This window comes from Nannospalax galili, unplaced genomic scaffold, assembly GCF_000622305.1.
Source record: "Nannospalax galili isolate Female #2095 unplaced genomic scaffold, S.galili_v1.0 scaffold127, whole genome shotgun sequence".
In the NCBI taxonomy this organism is placed as follows: Eukaryota; Metazoa; Chordata; class Mammalia; order Rodentia; family Spalacidae; genus Nannospalax; species Nannospalax galili.
The window spans coordinates 4,435,631-4,454,495 of NW_008360326.1; the positions used below are offsets into that span (position 1 = coordinate 4,435,631).

Consider the following 18,865-nt stretch of genomic DNA (forward strand, 5'->3'; position numbering starts at 1 on the left):
TCTCTCTCCCTGTGGAACCCACCAACACTCTGCAACAGTCACCAGACCGCTGGTTCCCAGAGGCCAGACCCTGGGCTGTGTATTCAGGTCTATGTAGACACCCTGACCTATCATTTTTATCAGAAAAGGACCTTAGAGGATTTGGGGTAGCCCCAAAATAGTTCAGGCCCACTCTGTTCATCCTACCTCCACTTCGGGTTTGAGGGGAATTTTAGTGGAATGGACTCCAGGACAGGCTGCTGAGGATGAATCTCCACCCCACCCATCCCGAGCAAGCCAGACCTGTCACACACTCTGTGCTCTTTTTCCTCATCTGTAAGATGCGAATATGGTACCTGCTTCAGCCTTGTTGTGAGAATGACCCAAGATAACCCATGGGGCAGTGAGCTCAGTCAGTGCTTGCTCACAGGCCAAGACAAGAAAAGCTGTGGCATTGGAAATGGTTATTAAAGATGAGGCAGCAATCTCTGGGGAGGAGCTGCGACCCTGACGCTGTGGGCAGAGTGAGGCATTGGGACCTCATAGCCTCTGTCCAGTGCCCCTTCTACCTCAGCACACTCGTCTCTTCCTTCTCCCTTCCTCCTGTCTTCAAGGCCTGGCTGCAGCCTGCAGGGCAGGCAACATTGGGCTTTTATGTCCCAGTGACACAGCCCCATCCATGCCCTTGAATCTAGGTGACCTGCTTGGCAGAGCACCCTGCTTGCCTGGGTCTGTGGGGGCAGTAGGGCGAGGGGAGGGACATGGGAAGCAGGTGGGTGAGGAGAGAAGAGAGTAGGGTTGGAGAGGACTTGAATTGGGCAAACCACCCTATTAGACTTACTGGGTCCACCAGTCTTGGCCTTGGCTGGGATCCACTCTGCCCAGGCACTGTGCCACCTACATGCCTGGCCCCTCCCCAGTCTTTCCTAATCACTAGCCAGCCTTTCTTGAATACCACTGGCTGGCTATGCCAGTGCAGGAGCTCTTCAGGGTGGAGGGGAAACACAAGGAGCAGGTGGGAGTCTGCAAGCCTTCAGTTGGGTGGTGTCCCAAGGTGAATGCCATGGAAGCCATGGGTATAGGTATGTGCCTGAGAGCCCAGCTAGGGAGCTAGAGGGTGCTGCATGCTCCATATGGAGCAGAGGAAAGAAGTTCTCTGATGGTGTCATCAGTGGCCACATCTCCAAGGAAACAAGTGGGAACTAAGCCCTGAAAAGTGGCTAGGATTCCAGTAAGTAGAGAAACCTAGATCAAAAATGTGGTGTTCTGGGCTGGGAAAGCTGCCAGAGAGGGGCAGGTAGCAAAGAGCTATTTCTTCTTGTTGTTTAAAATGGTTTCATGTAGCCCAGGCTGACCTCAAACTTCTGATCCTTCTGACTCTACCGGGAGCTAGGCTTGGGATGACGAGCATACACAACCATACCTGGTTTATGAGGTTTGAACCCAGGACTTCATGCATGCCAAGCAAGCCCTCTGGAGCTGAACTACATCCCCAGCCCTGTTTGATCTTTTTTTTTTTTTTTTTTTTTTGGTCTTTTTGAGACAGGGTCTCCCTGCAGCCCCAGCTGGCCTGGAATTCACTATGTAGACCGGGCTGGCCTCGAACTCATGGAGATCCGCCTGCTTCTGCCTCCCAAGTGCTGGGACTACAGGCATGCGCCACCACACCCGGCTGTTTGTTCTTTTTAATCTTTATTGTGTGTGTGTGTGTGTGTGTGTGTGTGTGTGTGTGTGTGTGTGTGGTGGGAGAGGCTCATGTGCCAAGGTTCACATGTGGTCAGTCCCAGGGGATGGAACTGCACCCTGCTGAGTCATCTACAGGCACCCTCCGTTTTGTGTGTGTGTGTGTGTGTGTGTGTCCGTGTGCCATCATATTCTTGTGTCTTGAGGTCAGAGGACAACTTTCCGGAATCAGTCTCACCTTGTATGTCATAGAGGCAGGGGCTCTTGTTTCTGCTGTGCTTTGTACTCCAGGCTAGCTGGTCTGAGAGCTTGCCGGGGGGGTGGGGGGGTTCCTTTCTCCACCTTCCATCCTGCTGTAGGAGTGCTGGGGTTACTGAGGTTCACCAGGTCCAGCTTTTTGTGTGGGTCTGGACATTTAACTCTAGCTGTCAAGCTTGCATGGCTTAGCACCTTTACCACCTGAGCCATCTCATGGGCTCCCTGTTATCTTTTTGAGACAAAGTCTCATGTAGCTCGGGCTGGCTTCAAACTCCTTATGTACCTGAAGATGACTGAACTCCTGATCCTTCTGTCTCAGCTGTCCAAGTGCTGGGCTTACAGGATTAAACCACCACACCTAGCAAGGTTGTTTTGAAGTTATAGTTTATTTTTCTGGTGCTAAGGGTTGAATCCAGAGCCTCAAACATGCTAGGCAAGTGCTCTTCCACTGAACTAAATCTTTTTTTTTTTTTGTCTTTTTGAGACAGGGTTTCCATGTAGCCTCAGCTGGCCTGGAACTTGATATGTAGACCAGGCTGGCCTTGAACTCACAGAGATTCACCTGCCTCTGCTTCCCAAGTTCTGGGATTAAAGGTGTGGGCCAGCATGCCCAGCCCACTGAGCCCTGAAATTCTAACAGTAAGTTAACTCTGGCATTTTCAATAACACTAGATAAGAAAGAAGTCTGGGCTCATTCCCTCCTCCAGAAATGAAACATTACAGATAACACAGAAGGTCTGCAGTCCCTCTGCCTCCCTGCTGCTGAGCACTGCTGGGTGGGATGGTGACCATTTTCAAAAGTCTTATTCTATTACCACATGTCTATATCCTGGAATGGGAATTGGGATGGTTTCTGCATGCATTGACATTTTAATAAATGTCAGATTGTTTTCTCAGCAATGTGTCTTTTAGTTTAATATGCATTTGGACTCCGTGTGTTGAATCCTGTGAAAACTAAAAAGCCATTTGTTTTGCTGGCTGTGTAGTTTTCCACAGTCTCAGTGTGATCTGGCTTATTTATATACTTTGTTGTTGGACATTTAGGGAGTTTCCACCCTGTCATTCAGGGGAGCACTGAATTTCATTGGAGTGAACAGGAGGAAGGAAGGGAAAAGCCAAAGACTGGCTTTGGTGTCAGCTTAGGGAGGGTCAGACCAAGGAGTCGGAGTCTCTCGTGCCCTGGGAGCCACAGCAGGCTTGGGAACAAGGCTCAGTCAAATGTGGTGCTCTCAGAGCTTGAGTTTTTGCCAAAGATCTATAGTTTGGATTGCCAAAACCTGGATGAAGGAGTCTCTTGTAAGGCCTGGGGGTAAATTCCAAGGGTTTGTCCACTACATGAGCTCACTTGGAGGGGTGGGAGGCAGAATTTAGAAGGATCCTTACTTCTGAGAGAGAGAGAGAGAGAGAGAGAGAGAGAGAGAGAGAGAGAGAGAGAGAGAGAGAGAGAGAGAGAGAGAGAGAGAGAGAGAGACCTAAAGGGAGTACTCCAGATCTTTCCCACAGGACTGGAAGATGACCATGTGACTGTGACATGGCCAAGGCCAATGATGCAGACAGATGAAAGAGTTGAACTCAGCAAGAGCCATGTGGAAGTCATTGTGGGGAGGGCACAGTTAGGACCTCAGGCCCTTCCCTGCCTGCCTCATTGCTTCAGCCCTAACACAGGATCCAGATCGCAGGCAAACAAGGGCCATGTTTTCCCCACCCCCACGGCAGGCAGCCACTCTCATCCTCCCATCCAGTGCAGGCCTAGCCAGGAACTGCCTTTCCCAGACTGGATGACTTGGCACCTCAGGCCCCCTTCCCCTCAGACCAACTTGCAGGGTACCCTTTACACGGCAACCAGGAACCCTCAGAAAGGGAAGTTAGACTGCTGCTTCCCTTTTAGAGCCCCACCATTCTAACTGCCATCTTCCCTTGCTTTCTCTGTGACTTAACCCTGCCTACTCACTGGCCCCTGCTCTGCCTCTCTGAATCTGCCAAGGCCCCCAGGCCTTCTGGCAACTCCTAGAACATGCTATATTCCCTGCTGACCAGGCAAACAGTGTTCTGTGGGCTCCCAGTTTCCCACTACAGTGTCACCCCAGAGAGAAGAGGCCATCCTTGGCTCCTCTGTGCAGTCAAGTCCCTTCCATTCTAGCAGCTCTGATCCCTGCAGTTTGACTTAGCTGGTGGCTAGTACTTCATCTCTTTTCTAGTTTCATGTGTGTGAGTCCCCCTACTTTTGCTATAACACAGGGCCCCAAGGCAGGGACCCTTCCACCTTGTTCTATACTGTCGCCACCATGTCCAGCAAGTATAATGAATATTTGCCAAATAAAATGAGCCCCCAAGAGACTGACCTTCATCACCAGATTCTTGGTGCATGACCCCAGTACTCACTTGTCTTTTGTTAGGACCACAAAACCAAAGCACACATGTTAGCAAACTGCAAGAAGGCAGAGAATTTCTCAGCCCCTCCCAGAGACAGGGCCTTGTCCCGGCAGCTGTGCGGCAGACGTGGCAGAATTTGGTAAGGAAGCAGGCGTTGCTAAACCCTTCCCACCACCGACTGTGACTGAATGCTTTCCATTTGTTATCTTGCTTTGTGTCGCTTCATCTTCACATGGTCCTACCAGAACCTTCTATGAACAAGAGACCCTATGTGTGGGGCCCACAGCTTGCCAAGGACAGAGAGCAGCAGGCCAGGCTATGGTAGGAGCCATAGCTGCTCTGCATTTCATGAGTGACAAAGGAAGAAATGAGGACAGAATAGGGCTTAGGCATGAGTAGCACTGGGGATAGAAGACAGGGTGATTGTATTTCATTATGTTGTTTAACTTTTCATTTTGAAGTAATTTTAGACTTGTTGAAACAGCACAAATAATTCTCCTGTACACGTGACCCAGCTTCTCTGAATGTTAACATATTTCATAATCACATTACAGTTCTCAAAACCAACAAATTCATTATCAATCTGAAGCTATTAACACTATCAGACCTTTCTCAAATTCTGCCAACTGTCCCGCTAATGTCCTTTTTCTGATCCTGACTCTGACTCAGGATCCAGCACTGTTCAGTGTCCTCCAGTTTGGGACAGTTCCTCAGCCTGAGTGACGTTGACATTTGGAGTACTGGCCAGGTGTTTTGTAGCATGTCCCTCAATCTAGGTTTGTCTGAGGTTTTTCTCATGAATAAATTATTGTACATTTTGGCCATGGAGCCCACAGAAGGTTGTACCCTCCTCTGTGAATCCTACTAAGAAGCTACAGTTTGTTAGTACTGAGATTAACATGTTTTCTTTTCTGTGGTGCTGGGGCTGGAACAAGTACTCATGCATGCTAGACAAAGTACCCTGTTGCTGAGCTGTACCCGCAGGCCTGAGATTATCTTTGATCACTGGTTTCTAGAGGAGTCAGCCAGATTTCTCAGCTGCTGACTAATTAGCATTTTGTGAAGGAGACAGTTTAAGAATATGTAAATGTTCCTTCTCCAGTTGTGCTGGTAACTTGCCCAGTGCCCAGGTGTTAGTCTGTGCTCCTGTGTGTTGTTTGTGTTAAGACCAGTGTCTTAGTTTGTTCTTCATTACTGTGACAAAATACTCTGACCAATACCAACTTGGGGAGGAAAGGGTTTATTCAGCTCACATCTCCCAGGTCGCAGTTCATCAGGGAGCCCAAGGTAGGAACTCAGGACAGGAACCTGGAAGCAGGAGCTGAAGCACAGGTCATGGAGGAACGCTGCTTACTGGCTTGCTCCCCTGGCCCCTGCTCAGCCTGCTTTCTTATGCAAAACAGGCCCACCTGCCCAGGGGTGGCACCACCCACAGTAGGCTGGGCCCTCCCACATCATTCATCAAGAAGATGCGCCTCAAACATGGCCACAGGCCAGTCCAATAGAGGCAATTCCCCAACTGAGGCTCCCTCAACCCAGGTGTGTCAAGTTGACACTAAAGCTATCCAGCACAACCAGGGTAAGAGAAGGGGAGCTATGATGGTCAGAGAATGGCTCTTGAAGCAGGGCTTGGACCTAGGACAGAATCTAGAGCATTAGAAGGAAGAGCACCCAGGTAAGGGACCTGCATACAGATAAGGATGCCCACGCCCAGTGCCCCCCCCCCCATAGCTCCAGATCCTCCAGGTTGCCCACCTTTCTGGGCTGTGCACCACCTCAAACCCAGAACCATGTCAGCTTGGCACTGGGCAGCTGGCACAGGCCCATCTGAGTTTAGTCCCTTATCCAGTCCAGGAAAAGAAAAGTGTTTGCTGAGTGACTGACCTTCAGGATGAGCCATACCCTTCTTAAGTTACTCCTGCAGGGAACAGGTACCTGGGGGGCAAGCTATTGCTTTACATTTTTTTTCTGATTCATTTTTTTTAAATTTTATGTGTATGAGTATTTTACCTGCATGTATATAAGGTATACCTGCAGAGGCCAGAAGAGAGTGTCGGATCCCCTGGAACTGGAATTACGGATGGTGTTACCCACCATGTAGGTACTAGGATCTGAACCCGGGTCCTCTGCAAGAGCAGCCAGTGCTCTTAACTGCTGAGCCATCTCTCCAGCCCTTAGGACAGTCTCTATTTCATCACTCACCAGGAGCCACATACTGTCAGGCCTGGGTAAATGTTTGTTGAGGCAGTGAGTGCAAGAAAAGCCTGCTTGCTAGATGCTACAAACCTCTCTCATCCAACACCTGCCTCTCCACCCACCTCAATCTCCTATAGTCTGCCTTCTCCAAGAGTATTGCAGATGAGCAAACGGACACTTTTTGAAGTGTGTTTTGGAATAGATTTGCAACTTCAACGTGTCTTTAACTTGTGTGTCTATTAATTCATGTATTTTTCAAGGCAGTTTCTTCCCCTTTTTGCATTTGCATTTTCAGGTAGTAATTTTTTGCTTGTTGATTTTAAAAGAAAGGAAGTATAATAAATCTGTGTGCCTAACAATATGAGATGGGGGGGTAATTTTATTTCTGAACCACAGGATTCTTTTAAAATATCTCTGTGTGTCTCTGAATCTCTCTAAATCAATCTCTCTCCCTTTTCCTCTTTCTCTCTCCTCCAAATGCACTGCATATTTACCACCAAATAATGAAATACACACAAGCAAAGGAACCATTAAATATATACTAGAGGCTGGGTATGGAGTACAGTGATAAAGTGCTCACCTAGTGTGTACAAGGCCCTGGATTCTAACCCCAGCACACACGAAGAAAGATTACACTGGATTTTTCATCTTTGAGTGCCTCTTTCAATGCTTCAGAGTCTTCCATGTAGCGACATGTAAATATTTCCTCATCCTTCTCAAAGATGTTGATTGTCTGGAAATCTAATCCAATCCTGCAATGGATTCCTGGATATTGGATTCTAGCCAACCCCTGCTCACTGGATAGCTCTCTCTTTTTTTTTTTTTTTTTTTTTTTGAGATAGGGTCTCCCTGTAGCCCCAGCTGGCCTGGAACTCACTTTGTAGACCAGGGTGGCCTCAAACTCACAGAGATCTGCCTTCCTCTGCCTTCCGAGTGCTGGGATCACAGGTATGTACCACCACGCCCAGCTGGATAGCTCTCTTACACCAGCCATTTGCTATTACAACAGAGCATGCAAGAATTAGGAATGAGCTTGGGTGTGGCGCTACATGCCTTTAATCCCAGCACTTGGGAGGCAGAGGTAGGTGGATCTCTGTGAGTTCAAGGCCAGCCTGGTCTACATACTGAGTTCCAGGCCAACTGGAGCTACAGGGAGATCCTGTCTCAGAAAAAATGAATTAGGAATGAGCTGATGGGAGCTCCAATTCAACTGTGCTTTTCTGGAACTGGAACTCCTACTTGGCCCTCCCCCAAGTCATGGACATGTCACCTACTCTGAAAGTCTTTCCTTTCCTGGACTACTTACTGTACCTATTACATTTTCCAAAAATATTTTATTTTTTAATTTTTTCATGTGTATGGATGTATTGCCTGCATGTGTGTAAATGCACCCATGTTATGTAGTGCCCTTGGAGGTCATAAGAAGGCATTGGATTCCCTGGAATTGGAGTTATGGACAGTTGTTAGCCGCCATTTGGATGCTGGGATTAGAACCTGGATCCTCTGCCAAGAGCAGCCAGTGCTGTTAACCAGCTGAGCTGGCCTAGATTTGCTATGGATACCAGGTTGGCCTCACAGAGATCTGCCTGTCTCTGCCTCCTGAGTGCTGGGATTAAAGGCCTGCTTGACCACATGACCACACCCAGAGGATTTATCTCCTCAATTCCCATTTTATTTATTATTTTTATTTTATGTGTATGAGTATATTGCCTGCATGTATGTAAGTGCCCCCATGTTGTGCAATGCCCAAGGAGGTCAGAAGAGGGCGTTGGATTCCCCTGGAACTGGAGTTATGAATGGTTGTTAGTCACCATGTGGGTGCTGAGAATCAAACTTAGGTCCTCTGCAAGAGCAGCCAGTGCTCTTAAATGCTGAGCCATCTCTCCAGCCCCCCTTTCCCTGCTTTTAGGTGGTTATCTTCTCTAGTTTATTGTCCTGTCTTTCCTATTAGAAGGTCAGCTTCAGAGAGTGGTGACTGTCTTGTGCAGTGTATACAAAACCTGGCCAGCAGCCAGGGATCAGTAAACATTGCTGAAACTAAAACTGAGCTGGAAATAAAAACAAAAGTAGAGGACCTGTAAAAAATAAACTAAAATAAAAAATCCAGAAACATAGAGAATGCAGAGACATGCTTGGTGTGCCAGAATTGCCAGTGCAGGTGAGGGGTGCACAGAGCAGAAGGTGTGGCTAGGTTGTGGCTGAGCAAGGCTGCGCCCCTGCCCCATTCCTTCCACAGACCTGCTGTAGGAGACTTAGGGTCCACCCTCCACCTCTATGTGATCTCAACTGTTTTTTTTAGTTTTTTTTGAGACAGGGTCTCCCTGTAGCCCCAGCCTGGAACTCACTATGTAGACTGGGCTGGCCTCAGTCTCACAAAGATCCTCCTGCTTTTGGCTCCAGAGAGCTGAGATCAAAGACGTGCCCATCACCACATCCTGCTGAACACAGTATGTGCAGGAGCAGCAAGAAGCTAGCATGCACAACCTGTGTATGTCTCCCCTACTCACATGTATGTTCCATTGGCCCTTCAGACTCCACTTTCAGGATATGAGTTTATTATATAACAAGACCTGTCTCAAAAAAAAAAAAAAGATACACTTTCAAGCCTGAAATTGTTAAGAATTTAAGGTAACAGGGCTGGAAAGATGGCCCAGAGGTCAAGAGCACTGGCTGTTCTCCCAGAGGACCTAGGTTTGGTTCCCAGCACCCACATAGCGGCTAACCATCCAAAACTCCAGTTTCAGGGGATCTAACACCCTCTTCTGGCCTCCACAGACATGCACACACATTGTGCACTCATGTACATGGAGGCAAAACACTCATTCACATAAAATAAAATAAGTGCACCACATGCATGCAGTACCCTCAAAAGCCAGAAGAGGGCGACTGATTCCCTGGAACTGGAGTTACAGATGGTTGTGAGCTGCCATATGGGTGCTGGAAACTTAACCCAACTCCTTTGCAAGAGCTGCCAGTACTTTTAACCACCAAGCAATCTCTACTCCCCCTAAATATATTTTTTAAACAATTTAAAGTTATGATAGCAGAGCATTATGTCAAGGCAGTCTGAAATGGGCCATACATGGCCTCACAGTCCACACATTGTGTCAGGGGAGCTTCTCTGTCCCATCTCCTGGGCTGTCTTTTCACTATATAGCCTGGGATGGTCATGGGGCAAGGGTGTATGGTTAAGCCCATCCCACCTTACCTCTGGTTGCTCCTCTGCTAAGTAGCCACAGGACTTACTACTTTCCTTAAATAAGGCCTACTGTTTGCTGCTTCTGGGCCTGTCTGTGGTTTCCTCTACCCCGGTGGCTCTCAGAGTTTGTTTCTGGACCAGTAGATTTAGTATCACCTGAAGCAGTTAAAAATGCAATTTCCAGGGCTAGGGCTGTAGCTCAGTAGAGTGCTTCTTAGCATTCATGAAGCCCTGGATTTGATCCCAGCACCACATGAACCAGGCTTTGTAACACAAGACTATAATCCCAGCACTGGGTAGAAGGAGGTAAGAGGATTAGAAGTTCAAGTTCATCTTGCATTGGAAGTTCAAGGCTAGCCTGGGATACATGAGATCCTGTCTCAAAGAAAAAGTACCCTGGTGTGGTGGTGCCTGGTCTACAGAGTTCTAGGCCAGCTGAGGCTACAGGGAGACCCTGTCTTTAAAAAAAAAAAAGAGAGAGAGAGAGAGAGATAGGCATGGGGCTACAGACGTGGAAGGGGACCAGGCTGACCTCAGACCATCTGCCCTTCAGGTACAGCCTGTACACCCGCACCTGGCTCGGGTACCTCTTCTACCGACAGCAGCTGCGCAGGGCTCGGAATCGCTACCCCAAAGGCCACTCCAAAACTCAGCCCCGCCTCTTCAATGGTGAGCACTGACTGCCCCTGGTCAGCACCTCACACTGCTCCCCATACTCACCTGCCTGTCTGCTGGGCCCCTTCCCTCCACTGCCCTGCCATTCTCCCTGTCCCCCACCCCCATGTTGGGCTCCTACCCTGCCCCCAGCCTCTCTGTCTGCCTCTCCCAGGAGTGAAGGTGCTTCCCATCCCTGTCCTCTCGGACAACTACAGCTACCTCATCATCGACACCCAGGCTGGGCTGGCTGTGGCTGTGGACCCCTCAGATCCTCGTGCTGTACAGGTGAGGAAAAAGGGAGCAAGGGTGCCTGGAATCATCATGGAGACTGGCAGCCACCCTTGACAGAGGCTGAACTGGTCCCATTGCCCACTCCCTATAGAACATCGGAGAGGGATGTCCTGGATATGACCATAGAAAGGGAAACAGCCAGACATGAAATGTGCTGACCCAGGCCCTGGTTCCAGCAATTTCCAGGCTGCCCCTTTAACCTCTTTGTTCCCCTGTTGGACCCTTTTTTTTAAATTTTTAATTAATTGATTATATATGTGTGTATATATACATATATATATATGTATGTTTTGCCTGCATGTATGTAAGTGCACTCATGTTGTACAATACCTGCCCTACAGAGGCCCAGAAAAGGGCATCAGATCCCCTGAAACTGGAATTACAGAGGGTTGTAGCCACTATGTGGTTCTGGGAACTGAACCTGGGTCCTCTGCAAAAGCAGCCAGTGCTCTTAACTGCTAAGCAATCTCTCCAACCCTATTTTTTTATTTAATTTTTTTTTTTTTTGGTCTTTTTTGACACAGGGTCTCCCTGTAGCCCCAGCTGTCCTGGAACTCATTATGTAGACCAGGCTGGCCTTGAACTCACAGAGATCTGCCTGCCTCTGCCTCCCCAGTGCTGGGATTAAAGGCGTGTGCCACCACGCCCAGCCCTTATTTATTATTTTTATTTTATGTGTATACATGTATTGCCTGCATGTAGATAAGTGCACCCGTGTCGTGCAATGACCTCAGAGGTCAGAAGAGACTGTCAGATCCCTTGGGACTAGAGTTACAGACAGTTGTTAACTGCCATGTGGGTGCTGGGATTCAAACCCAGGTCTTTCTGCTGGAACAACCAGTATTCTTAACCGCTGAGCCATCTCTCCAGCCCCAACCCTATTTTTTAATTTTTAAAAAATTGTATGTGTATGTGTGCACATGTGCATACATGATTGGGGGGGATGTATGCATGCATGCATGAGGAGGTCAGAGGACAACTTCATGGAGTTTGCACAGGTTTGCACAGCAAGCACATTTACCCACTGAGCTATCCCACCGGCCTCAGACCCTCTTTCTTCTCTGACCTCTGTCATTACCTGGCTCCCTCTGCCTTTCCCTTCATTCTTTGTGTGCATGCATGTTGTGACGTGCTAGAAATGGAACCCAGGGCCTCAAGTATGCTGTGCATGCTAGTGCTCTTCCCCTGAGCTACCAGGGCTCCCTTCTCTTCCTTCTCTCTCTGTAGGTGTGTCTGTGTCAGGCTCCCCTCCCCACTACCATGCTGGGTCTTTGTTCCTCCCAGCCTCCTTTCCCAGCCTCTCCTTCCCTAGCCCTTCTCCTCCCTCTCCTTCATCTCCCTAGCTGTCCTTTGCCCCCAGCCTGACTTTCAGTGTGTCTCCCCCTATATCCCATTCCCACCTCTGCCTCCTCTCTCCCTCAGGCTTCCATTGAAAAGGAAAGAGTTAACTTGGTTGCCATTCTCTGCACCCACAAGCACTGGTAAGGGGCTGGGGGGGGGAGCTCCACAGTTTTCCCTTTGTGGGCTGGGCTTGCTAGGTCTTGGCCCAGAGAGGACCACCTAGGGTAGTGTGGGGAAGTCTCTTGAGCAGCAGCAGAGGTGGAGGGAAAGAGGTGGGTCTCCCATCATCACATGTAGCAGCTGTGAAGCCTCAGAGGAGGGCAGGCAGGCATCACTGCCTTCTATTCACAGGCATATAGTTGATAACTGGGTATGTGCTGGGCATGGGTGGACCTTGTGATCTCTTCTATCAAGGAAATTCCAGGTCTGAATAAAAAGATCTAACAATATGGACATCTAGATGGCAGGCGGCACAGAGTAGAGAGGATGGGACACCAGGTGGGGAATTTGAGGATGACAGCTGGAACTGAGAGTCTAGAAAGCTCAGCTAGCATTGGCCAGGGGAGCCCAGCAAGTTGAGGGGTAAGCTTCTGAGCACAGAAACAGCTTAAACAAAGGCCAGGAGATACTTTGGGGAAGGGGGAGGCCCAGGTACAGTTGCCCCTCAAAGCCCCCGTGCCCATGTTTACCATCCTTCAGGGACCACAGTGGTGGAAACCGTGACCTTAGCCGGTGGCATCGGGACTGTCGAGTGTACGGGAGCCCTCAGGATGGCATCCCCTACCTCACCCAGTAAGTCCCTGACCCCAATATGGGCAGGCCCTTCCACCCAGCCTGGGCTAATGGCGGGGACCAGCATGGCACAAACTTGAGTACTTTCTCTCCCCTGTTACTTTGTCTCCCAGCCCCCTGTGTCATCAAGATGTGGTCAGTGTGGGACGGCTTCAGATCCGGGCCCTGGCCACCCCTGGCCACACTCAAGGCCATCTGGTCTACCTGCTGGATGGGGAGCCATACAAGGGTCCTTCCTGTCTCTTCTCAGGGGACCTACTCTTCCTCTCTGGCTGTGGTAAGTTCCCCCCCAAGATAAGGGGAGGTGGGAGAGGAAGGAGGGACAGCAGCCAGGGCAACTGTAGTCCTGTGTCATATGTAGAACATTGATTTAACACAGATGGTTCCTTAGTAGTCACCCCTATCTGTGTCATCTCATTGTTTATGTCCTCAAGATACTCATAAGAGGGTGGAAAAAGGGAAAGGATCCCTTTTTTGGGGGGGTGGGTCTTTTTGAGACAGGGTCTCCCTGTAGCCCCTCTGGCCTGGGACTCTCTTTGTAGACCAGGCTGACCTTGAACTCACAGAGATCTACCTGCCTCTGCCTCCCAAGTGCTGGGACTAAAGGCATGGGCCACCACACATGGCTGGGAGAGGATCCTTTAAACAAAGGGCACTTACCCCCAAAAGGCCTAGTTCCCCAAGATGATGGCTAGCAGGATAAGGCCATGGGAAGTTAAAGACATCTAAGTGAGAGGGAAACCCTGTGGGTGGACAAGGACTCCAAGTCCTAGGCTGCACAGAGTCCCAAAGGGCAGCTGAGTCTAAGATGCTCTCAGGAGAAAGAGCACCCTACCTGCCAAGCCTGGAGCACAGAAGCTCAGCTGAAGGTCAGAGCCTCACCCTCCACAAGCCACTGTGCGTGGAGCCTCACACACTCTGCCTGAGGGAGTGATTGGGCCTAGCTCCCCAGGAGGAGGCAGTAGATGCCTAAAAGTGGCTAGGCAGGGCTTAGAGTTAACATACCTGGCCACCACTACCCTCTCTGTATCTCATTCCAAATCTGTGTTGTCCTTACAACCCTGACCCCAACCCAGGACGGACCTTTGAAGGCACTGCAGAGACTATGCTGAGCTCACTGGACACTGTGTTAGACCTGGGAGATGACACGCTGCTGTGGCCTGGTGAGGGCCCCTCCTCCTCCTCTCATCCCCATGCTGTGCCTGGCATCAGGGCTCTCCCAGGCCCTCACTTCCCCAGAGACTGGGCATGCTCAGATCCTGGCTGAGGTGACATGGCTACACCTCCAGGGTGGGAGCAGGCACTAACCTCCTTTCTCCAGGAGTACAATGCTGGCTTTGGGACAGTTCTGCTTCTCATCCCACAGCCCCAACCAGCCTTCCCTCCCCTCTGGGAGCTCTGAAGAACCAAAGTGTCCTGGAGAAATAATCTAATAGATCATAGCCAGAGTCCAAAACAGAAAGTAACCTTTGCTATCTGAGAGAATAGTAAACCCATTCCACATGGACCCATCCCCTCTATTTGATACAGTCACAGATAGCTCAGTAAATCCTCAGAACATGTATTCATTCATGTAACAGATACTATATATAGCTAATACATACCAGGCTCTGATTTAGGCCCTGGGAACAACAGAATGACACCTGTGCCTGATGTCTTTTAATTATTATGCCTGACACAGTATTATCTTTTCTACTTTCCAAATGAGAAAACTGGTTCAGGAAGATGCCAGGCCTTGCATGAGGTCAGGCTGAGCAGTGACAGAGTTGGAGCTAACAGTAGCCACCCAGCTCCAAAGTTAGTGGTTTCCCCAAGAACCCCAACTGCCTCTGCCTCCCCGGCTCCAGCCATTGTGCCCATGATTGGAGATGCAACTCTGGGTGGTTGGGATTTTCTGGGAGCCCTGCCCACCTCCCTGGCCGCTGGGTACCCATGGCCCTATCCTTGGCATAGGGAGGACTTCTGACTTCACCACTGTCTCTCTTTGCCCCATGATTATGACTAGGACATGAATATGCAGAAGAGAACCTGGGCTTTGCAGGCGTGGTGGAGCCAGAGAACCTGGCCCGAGAGAGGAAGATGCAGTGGGTGCAGAGGCAGCGGATGGAACGCAAGAGCACAGTGAGTGCTGGGGATGGGCTAGGGATGGGGCACCTGACACTCATCCAGCCAATGGGCCTATAGGCACCTGCCAGAACTCTGGCCTCTTACCCAGGAGGGCAGGGCCTAGTGCAGGCATTCTTGTGTTGAATCTTTTTTTTTTTTTTTTTTTTTTTTTTGAGACAGGGTCTCCCAGTAGCCCCGGCCTCCCGAGTGCTGGGATCAAAGGCATGTGCCACCACGCCTGGCTTGTGTTGTGTCCTTTTACTAGCTTCTCTCTACCCATCTCTGTGCCTCTTGTCCTGCAGTGCCCATCCACCCTGGGAGAGGAGCGTGCCTACAATCCATTCCTGAGGACCCATTGCCTGGCGCTGCAAGAGGCTCTGGGACCAGGGCCAGGCCCCACTGGGGACGACAGCTGCTCGCGGGCCCAGCTCCTGGAAGAACTGCGCCGGCTGAAGGACACTCACAAGAGCAAGTGATAACCCCAGCCCGCCCTTGCCTAGGCCTCCCCTGCAGAGAGGAGGCCACCCACCACCACCTGCACCTCTCCATCCTCCTCATCAATACCACCACCACCACCATTAGTGCCCATGGCGAGCACCATTCCTCCACACTGGTCAGGGAAGGGAGCACCCAGGCAATGAGACCTTGAGGAGGGGGCAGAGTACAGCTGGGTATCAAGGGTGAAAGGAAAGGAAGACCCAGGACATCTCCAGACTATCTAGAAGGGTCCCCCTTCCTTCCTCCATTCGTGGGCCAACCTCCAGGCCATGAAGGCTGCTGTTGGCTACCCTTTCAGAAGACACCCTCCACTGAAGCCCTGAAACCCAGGGCAGCAGATCCCTGACCAGGTTGAGTCTGTCTTCCACCTTGCCCCATGCAGGGTTTTCAGAGAAGCTCACCCACAAAGTGGTCTAAGGTGTGGTGCCTGGGGAAGTGGTCACCAACAGGGGCAGCCAAACTCTGAGTGACTGAGACTCTAAGCCCCACCCCACCCACCCTGCCAAGACATTGCCAAGCAGAACCATTCCTATAAAATCCCAAGGGCTGAGAGTCCAGAGTCTGGCACTGGCCAATCCCTGCTTCAGTAGATTGTCTTGCAGCCTACAGGGGAAGGGTCCCAGTTGCCAAGGAAACCTCTGCATCTCCAGCCAAGGAGACACAAGATGCTGGGATGCAGAACCACACGCCCTGAACATCTGTCCTGGGCCTGCTGCTGGCCTCTGCCCCTGCCCTGGGTCACAAGGGCCTGCCTTCCCAGGGGAGAGACAGCTGTGGTCTGCCCAGAGATGCCATTTTCTCCTTTTGGCCCTTGTTCATAGGAATTCCTGCCTGCCTTCTGTCTTAATCTCTTTTGCTTTCTCCTCAACTCTTTTCTTCTTTGAGTTACTAAAGGATGACCTTTCAGTCCTGAGACTCATCTGACTCTGCAGTTTGCCAAGAACTTTTCATTCCCACGTGATTTCCCACTGGATCCTGGGCCCCTATTCTGGCTGGGAGGAGAGGCTCCAGGCAGCAGTGTGGAGAAATCAGAAGTCTGGGAACAGGGAACTCAAATGAATGGCAGCTTCCAGAAGTCTAGACCTGGTCTTGCCCACTGCTCACCCCTCCTCTGCTTCTCCCCTGGTCTCGGGTCCAGGTCCCTTTGGGGCCACAGTGAGGACCATTATTGTCCTTAAGCAGGCACACCTTGGGTCAGCCAGGAGCCACATCTTTCTATAGCAGAGCCTTCTCTCGGGCTGTTCAGTGCCCCTTTTCCCTCCTCATCTGGCCTTAGCCACCCTCTTCAGCTCCAGCCTCTGGAACCTCTACTCTAGCAATACCACCAGACTAGTTAGCCTCCTCCCCCAACCCCTACCCAGACATGCAGTTTCACGCCTTTGTGCCTTTGCTCATGCTGTTTCTTCAGCTGGAATGCCTTCGCTGCTCCTCCTCCTCCTCTGCCTGGCAAACACCTATCTGCATCTCCCAGGTCCCTCCCCCAAGAAGGCACCCCCTCCCCTCCCCTCCAGGCTACCTCTGCACCTTGTAAATGCTTCTCTCCTGGCACCTATCACACCGTATTTTACTTGTTTACATGTTTGTCTCCCCTTCTAGACTGTGAATCCTTAAGGGCATGGACTGTATATTATGCATCTCTGTATTTCTGCGCCTAGCACGGTGCTTGGCACACAGTAGGCGCTCAATAAATGTTGAATGAATGATTTAACCAAGGTCCGAGCATTCGATGGCTTATCTGTACTGTTGCGTGGAAAACAGCAGCAGAGAACCTGCTCAATGTTTCTTGACTCCGTTCTGGGTCCTGTAACTGAGGGTTACTACACTAGAAAAACTGGTCAGCATACATGGGTTCAATCCCAGTAGTGCCAGAACAACCCAAGAAGAATGCCCTCAACATACTCCTTCCACAACTCATGTGCATTGGTTCAGAATTTGCAATGTGCTCACCTCGGTGCTTTCCAAAGCTTGAGATGCACAGGGCAGCACCAGCAGCAACACTGGCCCCGGCCCAGCAGTGAAGAGCTCTTCAAGGCCACAACCTTAGCTCCAGCCTGTTTCTTTTAAAGACTTTTTTTTTTTCTGGTCTTTTTGAGACAGGGTCTCACTGACCTGGATTCGCTATGGAGACCAGGCTGTCCTCAAACTCACAGAGATCCGCCTGCCTCTGCCTCCTGAGTACTGGGATTAAAGGCGTGCACCACCACGCCCAACATTAAAGATTTTTTTTTAAGTTAGGTCTATAGGTGTCTCTGTGTGGATACCTGCATATGAGCACAGGACATCTGGATCCCCTGGAGCTGTAGTTACAGGTGGTTGTGAGCCATCAGATGTGGGTGCTGGGAACAGAATCTGGGTCCTCTGGAAGAGCCATACATGCACTTAACCACTGACCCATCTCTCCAGGCCCTTTAGGCTGTCTTTAATGCCTCTGTAAAAAGAAAGAGCCAGACTCCAGTTTGCACCTTTACTTGAGGACCTGTCTCTAGTTAAGCTTTCATCGTTTTGATTTCATTATCTCTATCTCTGGTGTCAATATTTGTTTTTGGCAGGTAAAACCGGTTTTAAGTTCATGAAAGTGATTGAAGAGATTTCTTGAATAGGAAAACATGAAGTAAAGTGACCCTTAGCTGTGGCAAACTCCCAAAGGTAGCCCCAAGTGGCTGAAACCAGGAGCCCTGGCACAGCTTCACACAGGCCAGCCCAGGATGGCTTTCCCTCCCTGGCCTCCCTTTTAGGCATGGGGACGGGCCATGGTCTTCATCTTCCTGAATGTGATAGGAAGGTGCTCTGTGATAGGTCTGGGTGACTGCTGTCTTAGTGGATAAGCCCAGGCCTGGGCCATGCAGGTCACTGTGGGTATACTCAGTGTCAGGCAGCTGTGGTGGCAGTTGCCTGGCTGGTGAAGCATTTCCAAGGGTGCTTGGGAATCCTCCCACCTGACTATCTGTACTGAATGAGGGCAAGCATGGGCACCTGAACCTGGCACTGCCCAGGTACAACCATACCATGTGTTTTTTCTTATAGGACAGCTGGTGCCACCAGCCTTAGATGCCTGGTGTTCAATTCCAGCTCTGTCCTACAGTATCCAAATGATCTTGGGCAAGTCATTTCCCTGTTTTATTTCTTCACCTTCCAGAGGAGAGGACAGCAATGAGTGAAAGCCCTTTTAGGTACAAATGACAAACACAAAAGACATTGAACCAACAGGAGAGGCTGTGAGAGGGAAGCCTCCCTGTGGTGTGGGGAGACAGCCATGAAATTGAGACAGTTATATCATGGTGGCTTCAGGCACTGACAGATCCAGGGAGTCAGAGGCAGGAAGACTGAAAGTTTGAAACTAGCCTAGATTACATACCAAGACCCTGTCTCGTTGTAACAACAGCGGGATGATGCACATCTGTAATCCCAGCACTTTGAAGGTGCAGGCGGGACGGTCAGGAGCCCAGTGCCAGCCTGGGCTACATGGTGAGTTGGAGGCTCACTTAGGCTTCA

General features: G+C 50.2%; 1 protein-coding gene across 5 annotated transcripts in view; it reads left to right on the forward strand.

The window, feature by feature from the left end:
* Positions 1–17,085, forward strand: part of Pnkd (PNKD metallo-beta-lactamase domain containing) — a 68,585-nt gene extending 51,500 nt beyond the window's left edge. For all 5 annotated transcript variants that reach the window (XM_008825700.2, XM_008825702.2, XM_029559994.1 and 2 more), the window contains 8 exons: positions 10,242–10,357; positions 10,518–10,630; positions 12,059–12,117; positions 12,677–12,769; positions 12,883–13,046; positions 13,846–13,932; positions 14,775–14,890; positions 15,178–17,085. In XM_008825700.2, the coding sequence (XP_008823922.1) occupies positions 10,242–10,357; positions 10,518–10,630; positions 12,059–12,117; positions 12,677–12,769; positions 12,883–13,046; positions 13,846–13,932; positions 14,775–14,890; positions 15,178–15,351 (922 nt within the window). In that variant the 3' untranslated portion in view covers positions 15,352–17,085. The remainder of the gene's footprint in view (positions 1–10,241; positions 10,358–10,517; positions 10,631–12,058; positions 12,118–12,676; positions 12,770–12,882; positions 13,047–13,845; positions 13,933–14,774; positions 14,891–15,177) is intronic.
* Positions 17,086–18,865: the final 1,780 nt, after the last annotated feature.